General features: G+C 39.3%; 1 protein-coding gene across 1 annotated transcript in view; it reads left to right on the forward strand.

Annotated features, from left to right (window-relative positions):
* Positions 1 to 302: 302 nt before the first annotated feature.
* Positions 303 to 19,614, forward strand: part of trap1 (TNF receptor-associated protein 1) — a 31,600-nt gene continuing 12,288 nt past the window's right edge. The window contains exons 1-5 of the mRNA XM_034190448.1: positions 303 to 487; positions 7,100 to 7,249; positions 7,334 to 7,416; positions 7,494 to 7,634; positions 14,938 to 15,009. Of these exons, the coding sequence (XP_034046339.1) occupies positions 373 to 487; positions 7,100 to 7,249; positions 7,334 to 7,416; positions 7,494 to 7,634; positions 14,938 to 15,009 (561 nt within the window). The 5' untranslated portion in view covers positions 303 to 372. The remainder of the gene's footprint in view (positions 488 to 7,099; positions 7,250 to 7,333; positions 7,417 to 7,493; positions 7,635 to 14,937; positions 15,010 to 19,614) is intronic.

The following is a 19,614-nucleotide window of genomic DNA, read 5'->3' on the forward strand; positions in this document are numbered from 1 at the left end:
TCCCGGTATCGCCCACCTCTAATGACTGTATCAGTGTAACAACATCTAAACTTTGAAGTCCGTTGCCTGTCCAATTCTTTTTGAAGATCTTACCGTGATAAAAGAACCTAACACAACAGGTGTAAAAAAAAAAGAAAAAAAGAAAGGTGTTAGAATTTTGGACTTCATTTCCACAATCACTGGACTGACTGCATGAAGGACACCAGGGAGGGATCCAGACTGTGATCCAGTACAGCTTTTCATTAGGCAGTGTGACAGACACCTTTCTGACGTCATTGCAACGCGCTGGCTGTCTCTGGACCTGCTTGCAGAGTTCCTCGTGTGTTGCGTGTGGTAGGTCGACCCGGTCGAGCTCTTGCCTCGTTCTCCGTTATGTTCCGTTGTCTGGTTTCGGTTCGGTTTGCTTTTCAGAGGATCGGTTCACGTCTCGCGCCCTCATGTGCACGCGGGCTGAGCAGCCGTGCTGTTACGCGCTCCCTTGCTGGAGGTAAGCTGAGATAGCTTAGCCGGCTAACTTTAAGAATTAAAGGCAAAGCCTTGGACCGAACAGTGTTTTTCCTCTGTCGAAAAATATTGAAGTTGTTTGATTGAAATACTGTAAAAATTTAAGATTCAGTTGAGCAATATTATTTTAATAATTTTCTTCAGGTGTTCATTTAAAAAGAAGTGATGTTTACACAACAAAAGATATTTATTCTTCTGACTTATGTGGCACTGCAACATGCATTAAACTGCAGTTATAAATATACTGAGAGATATTTAATGACAATATCATAACACAGCGACATTTGAATTCAACGAAACTAGATGCATATGCTATGTACAGTAGTGTTCAGAATAATAGTAGTGCTATGTGACTAAAAAGATTAATCCAGGTTTTGAGTATATTTCTTATTGTTACATGGGAAACAAGGTACCAGTAGATTCAGTAGATTCCCACAAATCCAACAAGACCAAGCATTCATGATATGCACACTCTTAAGGCTATGAAATTGGGCTATTAGTAAATTAAAAAAAAGTAGAAAATAATAGTAGTGTGGCATTCAGTCAGTGAGTTCGCCAATTTTGTGGAACAAACAGGTGTGAATCAGGTGCCCCCTATGTAAGGATGAAGCCAGCACCTGTTGAACATGCTTTTCTCTTTGAAAGCCTGAGGAAAATGGGACATTCAAGACATTGTTCAGAAGAACAGCGTAGTTTGATTAAAAAGTTGATTGGAGAGGGGAAAACGTATACGCAGGTGCAAAAAATTATAGGCTGCTCATCTACAGTGATCTCCAATGCTTTAAAATGGACAAAAAAAAAAAAAAAAAAACAGACGCATGGAAGAAAATGGAAAACAACCATCAAAATGGATAGAAGAATAACCAGAATGGCAAAGGCTCACCCATTGATCAGCTCCAGGATGATCAAAAACAATCTGGAGTTACCTGTAAGTGCTGTGACAGTTAGAAGACGCCTGTGTGAAGCTAATTTATTTGCAAGAATCCCCTGCAAAGTCCCTTTGTTAAATAAACGATGTGCAGAAGAGGTTACAATTTGCCAAAGAACACATCAGCTGGCCTAAAGAGAAATGGAGGAATATTTTGTGGACTGATGAGAGTAAAATTGTTCTTTTTGGGTCCAAGGGCCGCAGACAGTTTGTGAGACAACGCCCAAACTCTGAATTCAAGCCACAGTTCACAGTGAAGACAGTGAAGCATGGTGGTGCAAGCATCATGATATGGGCATGTTTCTCCTACTATGGTGTTGGGCCTATATATCGCATACCGGGTATCATGGATCAGTTTGGATATGTCAAAACACTTGAAGAGGTCATGTTGCCTTATGCTGAAGAGGACATGCCCTTGAAATGGGTGTTTCAACAAGACAGTGACCCCAAGCACACTAGTAAATGAGCAAAATCTTGGTTCCAAACCAACAAAATGAATGCCTCGCAGATGTGAAGAAATCATGAAAAACTGTGGTTATACAACTAAATACTAGTTTAGTGATTCACAGGATTGCTAAAAAAGCTGGGGTCAACCTGCGAGAAAAGTAGCCACACTGGTGAAGAACCTTATCGGTCTCTCCGCTCTGGGATAGCACGGCTCCTATCCCTGAGTCAGAGGCGTCCACTTCAACCACGAACTGGCGGCTAGGGTCGGGCTGCACCAGAACTGGTGCAGACAACCGGCGTTTCAACTCCTTGAACGCGGCTTCGCACCGATCCGACCAGGTGAAGGGGACTTTTGGAGAGGTCAGGGCTGTCAGGGGGCTAACTACCTGACTGTAGCCCTTAATGAACCTCCTGTAGAAATTTGCGAAGCCGAGGAACTGTTGCAGCTTCCTACGGCTTGTTGGTTGGGGCCAATCTCTCACCGCCGCAACCTTGGCCGGATCAGGGGCGACGGAGTTGGAGGAGATGATGAACCCCAGGAAGGACAAAGAGGTGAAACTCACACTTCTCACCCTCCACAAACAGCCGGTTCTCCAACAACCGCTGCAGGACCTGACGTACATGCTGGACATGAGTCTCAGGGTCCGGGGAAAAGATGAGTATGTCATCCAGATATACGAAGACGAATCGGTGCAGGAAGTCCCGCAAGACGTCATTAACCAAAGCTTGGAACATCGCTGGGGCGTTAGTGAGGCCGAGCGGCATGACCAGGTACTCAAAATGACCTAATGGGGTGTTGAATGCCGTCTTCCATTCGTCTCCCTTCCGGATCCGAACCAGGTGGTACGCATTCCTGAGGTCCAGTTTGGTGAAATTTGGGCTCCATGCAGGGGCGTGAACACTGAATCCAACAGGGGTAAAGGGTATCGATTACGAACCGTTATGTCGTTCAGCCCCCTGTAATCAATGCATGGACGGAGTCCACCATCTTTCTTGCCCACAAAAAAGAAACCTGCACCCATGGGGGAGGTGGAATTCCGGATCAACCCGGCAGCTAATGAGTCCCGGATGTAGGTCTCCATTGATTCGCGCTTGGGACGTGAGAGATTGTACAGCCTGCTGGACGGGAACTCAACGCCCGGGACCAAATCAATGGCACAATCATACGGACTGTGCGGGGGAAGGGTGAGCGCCAGATCCTTGCTGAAGACATCAGCAAGATCGTGGTACTCAACCGGCACCGCCGTCAGATTGGGAGGGACTTTAACCTCCTCATTAGCGTTTACACCGGGAGGAACCGAGGATCCTAAACAATTCCGGTGGCAGGTTTCGCTCCACTGAGCCACAACCCCAGACGGCCAGTCAATCCGGGGATTGTGTTTAATCATCCATGGGAAGCCCAAAATCACGCGGGAGGTAGAAGGAGTTACAAAAAACTCAATCTCCTCCCGGTGATTCCCAGACACTACCAGGGTTACAGGTAGTGTTTTGTGTGTGATAAAAGGGAGAAGAGTGCCATCTAGTGCTCGCACCTTCACTGGCGAAGAAAGCGCCACCAGAGGGAGCCCTACCTCCCTTGCCCATCTGCTATCCAGCAGATTCCCTTCTGACCCCATGTCCACCAGTGCTGGGGCTTCAAGGGTTAAATCCCCGCTCAGGATTGTAACTGGGAGTCGTGTTGAAAGATGTGTATGACCCACGTGAATGTTTTGACCCCCCCTCAGCCCAGTCTCTAAGGGCGGGCGTTTGTGTTTTGACCATTTGGGGCAGACTCTCTGCTGATGCTCACTCGAGCCGCAGACAAAGCACTCCCCGCGGATCAGCCTCCTCTGTCTGAATGTGGCCCTGCTCGTGTCCCTAGCATCGTCAGCAGGGGGAGCTGTAGCCACACGGAGCGCTGTGGCTGTGGAGCGTGGGGAAGACAGCTCTCTTTCGGACCCGGGAGGAAGAGGGACGGCTTGTGCCTGACCACGCCCTTCGCCTCGCTCCCGTCGGCGTTCTTCTAACCAATTGTCCAATTGTATAACCAAATCGATAAGTTCAGCCAAATCCCACGGTTCCTCCTTAGCCACCAGGTGCTCCTTCAGGACCGACGACAGTCCGTTTATGAAGGCGGCGCGGAGCGCAGTCATATTCCAGCCGGATCTTGCAGCCGTGATGCGGAAGTCGACTGCATATTCGGCTGCGCTCCGGCGCCCCTGTCTCATTGACAGCAGCACGGTAGACGCGGTTTCGCCTCTGTTTGGGTGATCAAAAACAGTTCTGAGCTCCCTCACAAACCCAGTATAAGAGGCAAGGAGCCGTGAACCTTGTTCCCAAAGCGCTGTAGCCCAAGCGCGTGCCTTACCTCGAAGCAAATTAATCACGTAAGCCACCTTACAGGTGTCAGACGCGTACATCACGGGACGCTGTGCAAAGACGAGCGAACACTGCATAAGAAAGTCCGCGCATGTCTCCACACAACCTCCGTATGGCTCTGGGGGGCTTATGTATGCTTCAGGGGATGGTGGGGGGTGGGTTGTTGAATGACCAGTGGAATGTCTGTATTCGGCACTGGGTCGGCAGGAGGAGGAGCTGCAGCAGCACCCTGAGTGCGCGGTGAGAGCCTCCATCCTGCGATTAAGGATGATGTTTTGCTCGGTCATCAGGTCCATCCGAGCGGTAAAGGCGGTGAGGATGTGCTGCAACTCACCAATCACGCCTCCAGCCGACGCCTGTGCACCCTGCTCTTCTATTGGCTGTCCAACAGATGATTGACGCCCCTCGGGATCCATGACGTTGGCCGAGATATCCTGTTGGGGAAAGTGTAGTGACACGGACCCACAACGGGGGGTGCGCAAATGAACGGTCAATAGATGAGCCAAAAGGTAACAATTTAATGTTGTGAATGTGCACAATGATGATACAGACAATCACAGAATCTGACAGCAGTCAATACACCAAGGTGACGTGTGGGCAGGCTTGAGGATAGAAGACGTCTGTCCTGATAAGAGCCGGAACCACATGATTTCCACCGCCACAGAACCCGGAGAATACTGGAGCCGCCAAGTCCCGAATTCCCAGGTGATCACCGTCCCCAACTATCGGATCTGGTACTGCTGGCGAGGAGCACAAACAGTGAGATGTGGGTGTGTGCACACCCAGTAACAAAAACAGTCAGAAGGTGGAAAGTCACCTCCACCTCTAATCACACACACGTGCAGCTCCTGTCAACCACTTATCTGGTTGGGGGGTGAAGCGAAGCCGTCGCTGATCACACCAAACGCCAATCCCACAGATAAGGAAACACTTACAGGAAAACGGCTGCAAAGAAGTTCAGACTGTTAGTCAATGTTTTCAGTTTAGCAGAGAATTACCTTCACAGGTAGATGATATCTCGGCAGCGAAGTGGAGATGACATCCGGCTTTTATGGAGTGATGAAATGATGGGTGACAGCTGTCATGAGTTGATGTGTGACAGCTGTCGCTCCCGGTTGTGTCCGTGGCGGCAGCGCCCTCTCGTGCCTGAAGCCCGCACTTCAGGCAGGGCGCCCTCTGGTGGTGGGCCAGCAGTACCTCCTCTTCTGGTGGCCCACACAACACGGTTATTTTTGTTACATATCGAGGTATTAAGCTGTAAATTGGTCTTAAATTGGGAGAACTAAGTGTAATTTGGATGGGTTAAATGCAGGCAAATTTCATTGTATTTATGTGTACAATGACAAAAGGATATAAAGAATGTCTCTAAAAACAGAATTGTGGGAGTTTGGAGGCTGATTCTTTCTGCACAATATGACTCCTTTAATAATTATCTTATTAGATTTCATATTTTAAATTTGTCCATTGAACATTAAAATCTGGATGAAAAACAAATGTTTTTAATGTGTTTTAAGCCTGTTCGAGTTCAGTGATGACGTTAATTAACAGTCATTAAAACCGAATCAACATTTTGTGCGTGAACGTCAGTAAATGCACAAACTCCCACATTTGAGATTTAACAATAAGTTATCAAAGCAAGTTACTTTGGGGAAAAAAAAAGTATTGACATTAACACATTTATTGCTCAGAAACGCGTCTTTATTTACAGACCAAGTCACTGACGTCAAAACAAAATGGAGCAAAATGTGATTGTGAATCAGTCGGCATTTGTTTGTGGATCTGTGTTCGCGAAAAGAATGTCTCAAAATGACGTCGCAGAGGAAAGCGATGAATGCGTGTAATTGGTGATCCACAAATGCTGAAACTCATTTCACAAATACAATTTCCAGTTTTACAAAATGTATTTTTTTTTTTTTTTTTTTTTACAAATTAAGTTTTATATTTGCAAATACAACATTATTTGCAAAGACCAATTTACAAGTTACAAATATGAAATTTGCATTTGTGGATATCTGAACACATTTGCAAATCAGTGATTATTTGTAGATCACCCTGTGTGCATTTACAAATATTAATGAGACAATTTTAACTCCATAGAGACGGGCGTACACCAGGTTTTTGTGCATAAGCACGCTTTGTACATGAGGCCCCTGGTTCTTCTGATGTCCCTGTACAGTTGTGAGACTGGGGGCACACACACTTCCTTTAGGTTTGTGGAGATTCTCACATTGGGCTGAATGTGAGGCATTATTTGTGAAGCGCTTTGAGCGTCTGATGCAGATGGAAAAGCGCTATATAAATGCAGTTCATTTAGTATAGGTATTGTGCATGAGACATCTGGAGTTTGGACCCCACTGAAAGTCACAAAAGTTTTCACCTGGTCACATGTCCCTTTACATTTGAGATGTGGGGATGGAGCAGTTGCATTTGCCAGCCTGTGGGATTAACATCCTAGACTGTCAAGCCTGATATTGGTGACATGGAAAAAAGAAAAATAAGAAGAGACATAATTTATTGTAAACCGTCAAACAAAACAGCCGGTGTCACAGAGTTTGTAGAGCTTATTAAAATATTCCATCAATACACACAGACATTAATATGTATAATTTATGTCAGATGTCATTATAAATACGAGCTGTTGATATTGTACAGTATTCTGCCATGTCATGTGGCATCCAATAAGAAGCCACTGTGGTTACTGTGAGATAAAGAAGTACATCATGATGTCGACATTGTACAGGAGGCACCTGATTTCAAGCTCAATTTGGAATATACATAAAAGGATTATTCAATTAAGAAAGCTTTTGTTAAACCACCAGAAAAGCAGCAGCTGCTTCACCAGCTTACTCCTCTCATCATCAGGTTTGCAGGTGGCACAGCACAGGATTTGGAGGTCCCAGCAGCCCTGCCTCAACCTTGGACAGCACTTTTGCTACAGTACCCAGGAGGCAGAAAAAGCTCCAGAGGAGGAGCCGCTGCACACCATCATCAGTGACACGGAGTCAGTGGAAGGTACAAACTACCACTGCATGTTCCAGCTCACAGCTTTGGGGTTCAGAGGATCTGAATGTTGTGTTTTATCTCTGATCCTTACAGGGGATTTCTCAAAGCATGAATTTCAGGCAGAGACTAAGAAGCTGCTGGACATTGTTGCCAGGTCGCTGTACTCAGAGAAAGAGGCAAGAAGAAAGCTTTAATTTATTGTCATTGCTGTCGTTTCTCTTCTGACTTTTCTGGGTTGTTTTTCATGCATCAGGTGTTTATCAGAGAGCTGATCTCTAATGGCAGTGACGCCCTGGAAAAGCTGCGCTACAAACTGCTCACATCGAGGACTGATGCGGCTCCTTTGGAGATCCACCTGCGGACCGATGCTGCAAAGGGCACCTTCACTATCCAGGTACAGCAGCTTCTGCATCCTGAATGAGCTCTGATCATTTGGGATTCTACTTTTGAAACCCCCACTGACTTTGTCTTCTAGTGTAGTGTTTCCCAATCTTGGTTCTCAGGACTCAAAGTACTGCACATTTTCCATTTGTCCCCAAGCTACTTAGATCAGATCAGCTCAGATGTGTTCAGCCAGCCCACAGTTGACTCAATAAGGGAATACACCTGATTTTGGTAATTTTTTGCAGTTAGAACAGGGACACTGTTTTTGCATTTCCAAATGCAGGAATGATCGCTTCTCTTCTGCCACCTGGTGGTTGAATGTCATACTGGAGGATGTGACTGATTGTTGATTATTGTGGTTATCTTCCATTATTTTTAATCATGTGTTTTTCTTGTCTTTTTCTCTTGGCCTTAGTCTCAGGATATGAGGAAAGTACACAAGATGAGAAACATTGAAATGAGGCATTTTTTTTTCTTTTTTGGTATCTGCAGCTTCAGTTTCTGATGATGGTGTCAAGTAAATGTGCGTTCTGCTCCCACTTTTTACATAGGTTTGGTTGTGCGCTTCCTCACCTGAGTCTGGTCTGCTTGAGGTTTCTTCCTCAGAGGGAGTTTTTTCTTACCACTGTTGCTCTGGGGGTTGGTAAGGTTAGACCTTACCTGTGTGAAGCACTTTGAGGCAACTCTGTTGTGATTTGGCGCTATATAAATGAAAATAAATTGAAAAAATTGAAATTGAAACTGAGATCATACATGGTTATGAGAATGTGGAATTACAACCTTTTCAGTATACTGAGCATCATATACAGGATCTGGAATATGAGATAGATCCGGACAATCATTTCTGTTCCTTCATAGATAGTAACTCAGTATTACACAGAGGAACAATACAATAACTGCATTTCAAGTGATGGGAAATTGTTAATAATCCACTTTAATAGCAGGAGTCTGTACAAACATTTTGGGAGTATCAAAGACTATTTAAAACAATTTTGTCAACCATTCAATATAATTGCCATAACGGAAACATGGCTTATAGAGGGTGATGACACAGACTATGAGCTGGAGGGTTATGAATTTAATCATCTGAATAGATGAAATAGAGGAGGAGGAGTGGCTTTGTGTGTTGACAAAAGGATTATCTACAAAATTAAAGATCAAATGACTGTGGCTGTGGAAAATATTTTGGAATCCATCACAATTGAAATAGGTATGGGAAAAGGCAAAAATATAATTATTAGCTGCTCCTGGCTCTAAAATTGAAGAATTTCAAAATTGGACAGAGAAATTGTTTTCACAGATGGGTAATAAGCGAGTATTTGTTTGTGGAGATATAAGCATTGATCTCTTAAACCCGCATCAGCATATAGTAACTGAGGATTTCATTAACACTATGTACAGTCTAAATCTATATCCAAAAATTACTAGGCCTTCAAGAATCACTTCATATTCAGCTACTCTCATTGATAATATATTTACAAATGATATTGATACCAAAACACTAAGTAGCGTATTAATTAATGATATTAGTGACCATTTATCAATTTTTATAGTAACTGATTTGAAGTTTAATAAAAAATGTACTGAGAAAAAAAACATTGCAAGCGCCTGCAATCTGAAGAAGCTATCACTGCCTTAAAAAAATGATTTACTTTTACAGGATTGGAATCCCATTTACAATAAGCAAGATGCGAATTTAGCATATTCCAAATTTGAAAACATATTTCTCAATATATCTAACAAAAATTGTCCAATTATACAGTATAATAAAAATAACTATAAAGCTAACCCATGGATAACAAAAGGTCTTCAAAAGGCGTGTAAAAAGAAAAATAGGCTATACAGAGAATTCATTAAAAGTAAATCAAGAGAGGCAGAGGTTAAATATAACGACTATAAAAATAAACTAACAACTATTATGCGGAACTGTAAAAAATCATACTTTGGAAAAATACTAAACGATAATAAAAACAATATAAAGGAAACATGGAAAATATTGAATGGTATTATAGCAAATAAACCCAAATCAAATAACTATCCAACATACTTATAGTTATGACAACAAAGATGAATATAACATGAGCCAAGTAGTGAATAGTTTCAATAAAGTTTTTGCTAATGTTGGGCCAGATCTGGCAGCTGTACATTGGAAAATCAGCAATTAATTGCCAGAAATGCACACACAATGTTTCTCAGCCCAGTAGATGAAAGGGAAATTATTAACATAGTTAGTACATGTAAAAGTCAACGGATCATAATGAGGTACATATGGCCTTAGTAAAGCGAATAATTAATGAAATCACAAAACCATTATCATATATTTTTAACAAATCATTTCAAACTGGGATTGTTCCTAACAGTATGAAAGTGGCAAAAGTGATACCTTTATTCAAATCTGGCAGCAAGCATCTTTTTACTAACTACAGGCCTGTGTCTCTATTGTCACAATTTTCAAAGATACTGGAAAAACTTTACAACAGCAGACTGGATAAATTTATAGATCGACACAACTTGCTTGATGAAAGTCAATAGGGTTTTAGAGCAAAAAGGTCCACGACACTGGCATTGCTCGATTCCATAGAAGAGATCAATAAACATGTGGACCAAAGGGTAATAGTTGCAGGTTTATTTATTGACTTAAGGAAGGCTTTTGACACAATTGATCACAATATATTATTTCAAAAGTTGGAACTGTATGGGATCAGAGGGGTTGCTCTGAGTAGGATTAAAAGCTACTTACAAAACTGAAAGCAGTTTGTTAAACTCGAGGAATACTGTTCTTCATATCTGGACATCATTTGTGGGCTACCACAGAGATCTGTGTTGGGCCCAAAATTATTTATTTTATACATTAATGATTTGTGTAAAGTCTCAGATCTGGTTAAAACTGTGCTCTTTGCAGATGACACAAACCTGTTTTGCTCGGGGGAAAATCTGCAACAATTATTATCTGATTTAGGAACAGAAATGATAAAGTTAAAGAGATGGTTTGATATTAACAAATTATCATTAGATTTGTCTAAAACTAAATTGATGTTATTTGGAAATTATGAAAGACATACAAATTCAGTTAAATATACATGGGGTAAACATAGAGCGTGTCAAAGAGAATAAGTTTTTAGGTGTCATTATTGATGAAAAAATTAATTGGAAAGCTCATATTCAGCATATTCAAATGAAAGTATCAAAACGTTTTGCAGTATTAAATAAAGTAAAGCATGTTCTTGATTGCAGAGCACTACATACTCTCTATTGTTCATTGGTTGCACCCTACTTGACTTATTGCGCTGAAGCAACAATTACAAAACTACATTGTAACCATTATTCATTCTTCAAAAAAAGCATTAAGAACAATTCATAATGCAGGTTATCGAGACCACACCAACCCACTGTTCATTAAATCTCAAATATTAAAACTTAATGATATGGTTTCATTCAAGACTGTTCAGTTAATGCACAAAGTGAAAAATAAACAAGTGCCATTTAGAATTCAAGAATATTTTACTGAGAGAGAAGGAAAATATAATTTACGTGGCTTGTATCATTTTAAAATTGCTGGCGCTCGGACGACCAGGAAAGGTTTCTGTGTCTCCATGTGTGGCCCTAGATTATGGAATAACCTGACGGATGAACTCAGATGATGTCCAAATATCAATCAGTTTAAAAATCAATATAAAAAATGATGTTTTCAAGATATGTATCTAATGAAGTACAATGAGTTTTGTGTTGTCAGTTGTAATTGTGAACTTGTTCAGTAACATTCATTTGTGTGTATGTATATGTGTATGTATATCTATATGTATGTATGAATGTGTGTGTATATATGTGTATATACGAGGTGTATTAGATAAGAAACCGACACTTTTATTTATTTTTTTTTAACTATATGGATTTGAATGACGTGCGATTACACCAATCATGCTTGAACCCTCGTGCGCATGCGTGAGTTTTTTCACGCGTCGGTGACGTAATTTCCCTGTGGGCAGGCCTTGAGTGAGATGTGGTCCAGCCCTCTCGGCTGAATTCCTTTGTTTCACATGCTGCTCGAGACGGCGCGCGTTGCTTTATCAAAATTTTTTCTGGACCTGTGAGGGATATCCAAGTGGGCACTATTCGAGAAATTTAGCTGGTTTTCGGTGAAAAGTTTAACGGCTGATGAGAGATTATGGGGTGTTTCTGTCGCTGTAAGGACTTCCCACGGAGCGGGACGTCGCGCAGCGCTTCCAGGTGCCGTCGTCGGCCTGTTTCAAGCTGAAAACATCATAATTTAAGGCTTAATTCACCCAGGACGTCGTGAGAGAACAGAGAAGATTCAGAAGAGGCCGGCATGAGGACTTTATGTGGATATTCCACTGTTTAAGGACATTTTGTAATGAAAGACGTGTGCGCAAATTCGCCGAGTCGTTTCCGTGACGACTCGACGAATCTGTGTGTGCCGCGACAGGAAAAACACCTCCGTGTTGAAAACCATTTGTAAAATTCAGGCGGCTTTTGATGGCTTTCAACAAGTGAGTAACTGAGAAATTGTTCTTGGGCATGTTCCAACTTGCCCGTTAAGGTTTCCAACGGAGGTGTTTTTCCTGTCGCGACGCCCCGCGGTCGGGTCCGGCCCGACATGCGACTCTGCCCGCACGTTCTTTCATTACAAAATGTCCGTTAACAATGAAATGTCCGAATAAACTCCTCATTCTGACTTCTTCTGAAAGTTCTCTGTTCTCTGACGACTTACTGGGTCAACAGAGCCTGAAATGTGGAAGTTTTCAACTTGAAACAGCGAGACGCTGCCGCCTCGAAACGCAGATCACCGTCAGGCGCCATGGGCCGTCCTTAAAGCGACACTACCAGACCAAAATCTCTCATCAGCTGTTAAAATTTTTACCGAAAACCAGCTGAATTTATCGAATGGTGTCCACTCAGTTGTGCCTTACAGCTATTGAAAAAAATTTTATCAAACAAAGCAGCAGTCTCTGAGCCATTCCTAAACAATGAAAAATCGACGAGAGGGTGGGCGACTCCTCACTCAAAGACTGCCCACAGGCAAATGACGTAACCGACAGGCGTGAAAAAACTCTCGCATGCCCACGAGGGTTCAAGCATGTCTGATGTAATCATATGTGATTCAAATCCATATGGTTTTTGAAAAAAATAATAAGGTCGGATACTTTTCTAACAGACCTCGTATATGTATATATGTGTGTGTGTGTGTGTGTGTGTGTGTGTGTAAGTTTGTATGTATGTGTAGGTGTATGTTGGTGTGTGTATACTGTATATGTATGTAGACGAAGACACGGTGTTCACTTGATATGTTTATGTTAATGGGATTTGAGTTTGTGTTGTTAAAGGTGTTTGTAGCATGGCCCAAGCAGAGGGTCACCCCTTAGAGTCTGGTCTGCTTGAGGTTTCTTCCTCAATGCATCAGAGGGAGTTTTTCCTTACCACTGTCGCCTGTGTGCTTGGTCTGGGGGTTGGTAATGTGTGTGTATGTATGTATGTATGTATATGTGTATATATATGTATGTATGTATATGTGTATATATATGTATGTATGTATATGTGTATATATGTATGTATGTATGTATATGTGTATATATATGTATGTATGTATATGTGTATATATGTATGTATGTATGTATATGTATATGTATGTATGTATGTATATGTGTATATATATGTATGTATGTATGTATATGTGTATGTATGTATGTATGTATGTATGTATGTATGTATGTATATGTGTATATGTGTATGTATGTATATGTGTATATGTGTATGTATGTATGTATGTGTGTATATGTGTATGTATATATATGTATGTATGTATGTATATGTGTATGTATATATATGTATGTATGTATGTATGTATGTATGTGTGTATATATGTATGTATGTATGTATGTATGTATATGTGTATATATATATGTATGTATATATGTATATATATATAGGGTGGGCGACCCCCTTTTTGGTCACAGATGTCACTGTGGAATTGTCTTGTGTATCAGTTTTTGTTATTGACGAGTTGTGTGCCAAATAAATAAGTTCAAGTCAAGTTCAAAAAGATGGTGCTTGGATGGCAGCATGTGTTGCTCCAAAACCTGGATGTACCTTTCAGAATTGTTGGTGCCATCACAGATGTGTAAGTTGCCCATGCCATGGGCACTAACACACCCCCATACCATCACAGATGCTGGCTTTTTAACGTTGCACTGGTAACAATCTGGATGGTGTTTTTCCTCTTTTGTCCGGAGGACACGATGTCCATGATTTCCAAAAAACAATTTGAAATGTGGACTCATCAGACGACAGCACACTTTTCCACTTTGCGTCTGTCCATTTCAAATGAGCTCGGGCCCAGAGAAGGCGGCGGCGTTTCTGGATGTTGTTGATATATGGCTTTTGCTTTGCATGGTAGAGTTTTAACTTGCACTTGTAGATGTAGCGATGAACTGTGTTAACTGACAATGGTTTTCTGAAATGTTCCTGAGCCCACGCAGTAAGCTCCTTTACACAACGTTGTCAGTTTTTAATGCAGTGCCTCCTGAGGGATTGAAGTTCACAGGCATTCAATGTCGGTTTTTAGCCTTGCGTTTATGTGTCGAAAGTTCTCCAGATACTCTGAATCTTTTGATTATATTATGGACTGTAGATGATGGAATCCCTAAATTCCTTGCAATTGAACATTGAGAAACATTGTTCTTAAACTGTTGGGCTATTTTTTTCAGGCAGTTGTTCACAAAGTGGTGATCCTCACCCCATCTTTGCTTGTGAATGGGTGAGCCTTTTGGGAATGCTCGTTTTATACCCAATCATGACACTCACCTGTTTCCAATTTGGTGTTTGTTGAGCATTCATCAACTTTCCCAGTCTTTTGTTGCCCTGTCCCAACTTGTTTGAAATGTGTTGCAGGCACTCATTTCAAAATGAGCAAATATTTGCACAAAAACAAAGTTTATCAGTGTGAACATTATATATCTTGTCTTTGTGGTGTATTCAATTGAATAAAGGTTGAAGGGGATTTGCAAATCATTGTATTCTGTTTTTATTTACATTCTACACAACGTCCCAACTTCATTGGAATTGGGGCTGTATATCTTGGGATGGCTGCCCTATTTATTCTCATAGGTTAATCTTTCAAACTAATTTTTCTAAAAAAGATTTCTCACACATGGATCATCGAAGGTGAGTCGAACACTGAGGTTTGTTTGATTACTAATGATGTTTTAATAGGATTAGCGTTATTTGGGAAAACATATGCCTTATCTTTAACATTGAAGAACATTAAATGTAGCCCAGGATTCTTTTAATCTTTACAGGACACAGGAGTGGGGATGAACCAAGAGGAGCTGGTGTCTAACCTGGGGACAATCGCCCGATCAGGATCCATGGTAGTTCAAAGTTCTTGTCAACTTCACTGTCTTTTCTAGTTGTGAACTTGATGACTGGTGTGATTTTATACCTTGGGATTTTGGACCTCACCCAACATGGTAAAGTCTAATGAGTGAATACACAAGGAGTTATAAAAAACAAACATAAAGTACAAGAAGTGTAGTGTGGTTTTTGTTATGTTTTTAGCTGTACTGAGCCCATGCTGTTCAGTTGAAGATCTAAACATATTGCTGTCATGAATATTGACATCATGCCTCTTACATCAGTGGTGTCTGATCACTCACTTATTACGTTTACAGTTTCGCTGCCGTGTTTAGTGGAACAACAACCTTATATATAATTACAGCGATGCATCAACTCCTCAACTAAGACTGAACTCGAAGCGAGACTGCCTGATGTCTTAGCTTCACATTTGACAAATACCCAGTCAGTAGACAGACTTGTGGATAGTTTAAACTTAGTGCTCAAAACTACACTCGACATGATTGCACCACCTGTGTTAAAACCGCGCTCCCCCAAATCAGTCACCTTGGTTCAGTGATTATCTGCGTGACCTCAAGCATAAAGCAAGAGCTCTAGAACAGAAATGGCGTCGTTCAAAATTAGAAGTACAACCCCTGGCAAAAATTATGGAATCACCGGCCTCGGAGGATGTTCATTCAGTTGTTTAATTTTGTGGAAAAAAAGCAGATCACAGACATGACACAAAACTAAAGTCATTTCAAATGGCAACTTTCTGGCTTTAAGAAACACTATAAAAAATCAAGAAAAAAATTGTGGCAGTCAGTAACGGTTACTTTTTTAGACCAAGCAGAGGGAAAAAAATATGGAATCACTCAATTCTGAGGAAAAAATTATGGAAATAAATGAGCATCTAACAAAAAAAAGGCAGATATTGCTAGGGAAGCAAGACTACTAAGAAAACAGAAACATATTGTTGCTACATGGGTCTGGAATTGTAGGGTGTGGATTAGAGTGAAAGAAGGAACAAACGGTATACAAATCAAAAACATGGAGGACCTTACGAAATACAGACCTGAATAGACAATCAAATATAACATCTGTTGGTAATTGGACCAACAAAAAATCAGATCAAACATGGAAACAGAGGATAAAATATATGACATAGACACTAATATTGATGAAAGTATATTTGACTTAAAAACGATTGGTTGTGAGTATTATACGGTAGAACAGCTGAATAGTGAAAAAATTGCAGAAGATACCCTGTCACTCATACATATAAACAGTCGAAGCTTGTATTGTAAAATGTCACAAATAAAAGATTATTTAAATCAGTTTAAAAATAGATTTAGTATTGTTGCAATCACTGAATCTTGGCTTAAAGATGATCTCATGGATGAAGTTCAAATGGAGGGATATGAGCTGTATTTTGTAAACAGAAGATATAAAAAAGGCGGTGGTATTGCTCTGTATACAAAAACAGATCTGATGTGTACAATTGTTGAAGAAATGACAATTATGAATGATGTCATAGAAATTGTAACAGTGGAACTTGTACATGAAACATCTAAGAATATTTTAATTAGTTGTGTATACAGAGCACCAGATTCTTGTGTTGTGAAATTTACAGATAAAATAATTGAATTATTCCATCAAATTAAAAACAAAACGCTTTTTATGTGTGGGGACTTTAATATTAACATAGAAAGCTCCAGCTGCCAAAGATTAAGTGATTTTGTGAATACAATGTATAGTTTGGGGTTATTCCCCTTGATAACAAAACCAACCAGAATTACATCGCAAAGTGCAACGGTAATTGATAATATATTTACAAACAGAACAGATGAAATTATCAAGAATGGGATCTTCATGACAGATATTAGCGACCATTTACCAATTTTTTCAATATTTAAATATAAAAATAGGTACAACAAAAAAACTGATATAAACTTTAAAAGAGATAAGTCAGTAAAAGCCTTAGAGGCATTAAAATATGACCTTAAAAATCAAAACTGGGAAGAAGTTTATGTCAGTGATGTTAATGTAGCATATAACTCATTTATGAAAATATTGATGAAATCATACAATAAAAATTGTAAATTAATTGAAATTGGTAAGAAAAGAGTAAATAAACCATGGCTGACAAAGGGAATAAAAAATGCTTGTGCAAAGAAAAACTATTTATACAGGTGCTTTTTAAAATTGCAAACAAAGGAATCAGAACATAAATACAAAAAATATAAAAATAAACTATTAACAATAATTAGGAAACAAAAAAAAGATTATTACAGTGAAAAACTAAATAAGAGTAAAGATAATATGAGGGTAACATGGGGAATTATAAAAAGTGTGATTGATAGTGATGGAACGAAAGAAACTATTCCAAATTACTTTGTTAAGGAAAATAAAGAGATATATGATATAAAAGAAGTTGCAAATGGGTTTAATGATTATTTTTCAAATGTAGGGTCAAGTCTGGTGGGAAATAAACCAATAATAGAAGATAAATTATGTACATTGGTAAATACGGTCAATAGTATTTTCCTGGACAATGTGGAAAAAGATGAAATAAGAAATATTGTAAAAAACTGTGTAAGCAAAAGATCAACTGACCATGAAGATTTAGACATGATGACTGTAAAAAGTATAATAGAAATTGTTATTGAACCATTTACTTATATTTGTAATCTGTCTCTGTCAACTGGGGTTTTTCCAGATGAAATGAAAATTGCTAAGGTAGTCCCATTATATAAAAATGGAGACAAACATAATTTTTCTAATTACAGGCCAGTATCATTGCTTCCACAGTTTTCTAAAATTATGGAAAAAGTTTTTGTAACAAGATTGGATAAATTTATTGAGAAACATCATATTTTAAATAATGCTCAGTATGGATTCAGAACAAAACATTCGACAGCTATGGCAATTATGGAACTAATAGAGAAAATATCAACAACAATAGATAATAAGGATTATTTTGTAAGTATTTTTATTGACCTGAAAAAGGCTTTTGATGTTATAGACCACTCAAGATTGCTCCACAAGTTACAACAATATGGAATAAGAGGTGTTGCACATCAGTGGGTAAAAAGCTACTTAGAAAATAGAAAACAGTTTGTTCAGATAAATAATACCAAATCAGAATTGTGTAACATTATTTATGGAGTACCACAAGGATCGGTACTTGGACCCAAACTGTTTATTTTGTATATCAATGATTTTGTGAATGTATCCAATGTGCTTGGCAGCATTTTATTTGCTGATGATACAACGCTGTTTTACTCTGGATCAGATATACAGGAAGTAGCACAAGTGATAAATACAGAGTTGGAAAAAGTTAAACATTGGTTTGATATAAACAGATTGTCACTAAATATTAATAAGACAAATTTCATATTGTTTAATGATAGAGCGAAAGAAAATAATGTGTCATTACAAATAGATGGAATGGATATACAAAGGGTAAAAGAAATGAAATTTTTAGGAGTCATGATTGATGAAGATCTTACATGGAAGTCACACATAAATTACATAAAAGGAAAAATAGCGAAAGCCATTGCTGTTTTGCATAAAGTAAAATATTCATTAAATAGTTATGGTTTATTAACATTGTACAATTCATTGATTGTCCCATATTTAACTTACTGTGTAGAAATCTGGGGATCAACATATACAACCTATATACAACCTTTATTTATTTTGCAGAAAAGAGCTTTAAAAGTGATTAGTAACAGTGGTTTTAGAGATCCATCTAATCCATTGTTTATTAAGTATAGGGTACTTAAATTTCATGATTTAGTTGATTTGAAAATATTACAAACGATGTACCAAGTTAATAAAAATGCTTTACCAACAAACATTCAAAATATGTTTGAAAAAAGAGTAAGTAGTTATAAATTGAAAGGAATAGAAGTCTTTAAAAAACCAAGATTTAGAACCAAAGTAAAGGAAAGGAGTATTGCAGTAAATGGTGTCAAATTATGGAACAATCTTAATAAAGAAATTAAAGAATTAAGGTCACTTAAATTATTTAAAAAACATATTAAATTAGATGTATTAAGTAAGTATGAAACTATGAAGTAAGTCAGTGGGCTGCAAGAAAGTCAAAAAAAAAAAAAGTAAACTGTTAATAATGTTTGGAGTGTCTTAAGTTTAAATATAACCTGTCAGTGATGTAATCTATTAATTAATGGTCATAATTATGAAATGGGTCAGTGGTGTGTGACAAGTTAAAGAAATGCAATCTGTTAAATAATGTTGACTATGATGCTGTATATTGAAAGATTGTATTGTTAAAAGGGGCAGAAATCATAAGACTTGTTCTTCTTTCTGCTCCTTTTCATTCTGGTATTGTGGTGCTTTTGTTTTTTGCTTTTCTGTTTTTCTTTTAAATGAATGAAATAAATATTAAAAAGAAGAAAGAATCATGAAAAACAAAAGAACGCTCCAACACATCACTAGTATTTTGTTGCACCACCTCTGGCTTTTATAACAGCTTGCAGTCTCTGAGGCATAGACTTAATGAGTGACAAACAGTACTCTTCATCAATCTGGCTCCAACTTTCTCTGATTGCTGTTGCCAGATCAGCTTTGCAGGTTGGAGCCTTGTCATGGACCATTTTCTTCAACTTCCACCAAAG

This window comes from Thalassophryne amazonica, chromosome 16 (genome assembly GCF_902500255.1).
Source record: "Thalassophryne amazonica chromosome 16, fThaAma1.1, whole genome shotgun sequence".
Classification (NCBI taxonomy): Eukaryota; Metazoa; Chordata; class Actinopteri; order Batrachoidiformes; family Batrachoididae; genus Thalassophryne; species Thalassophryne amazonica.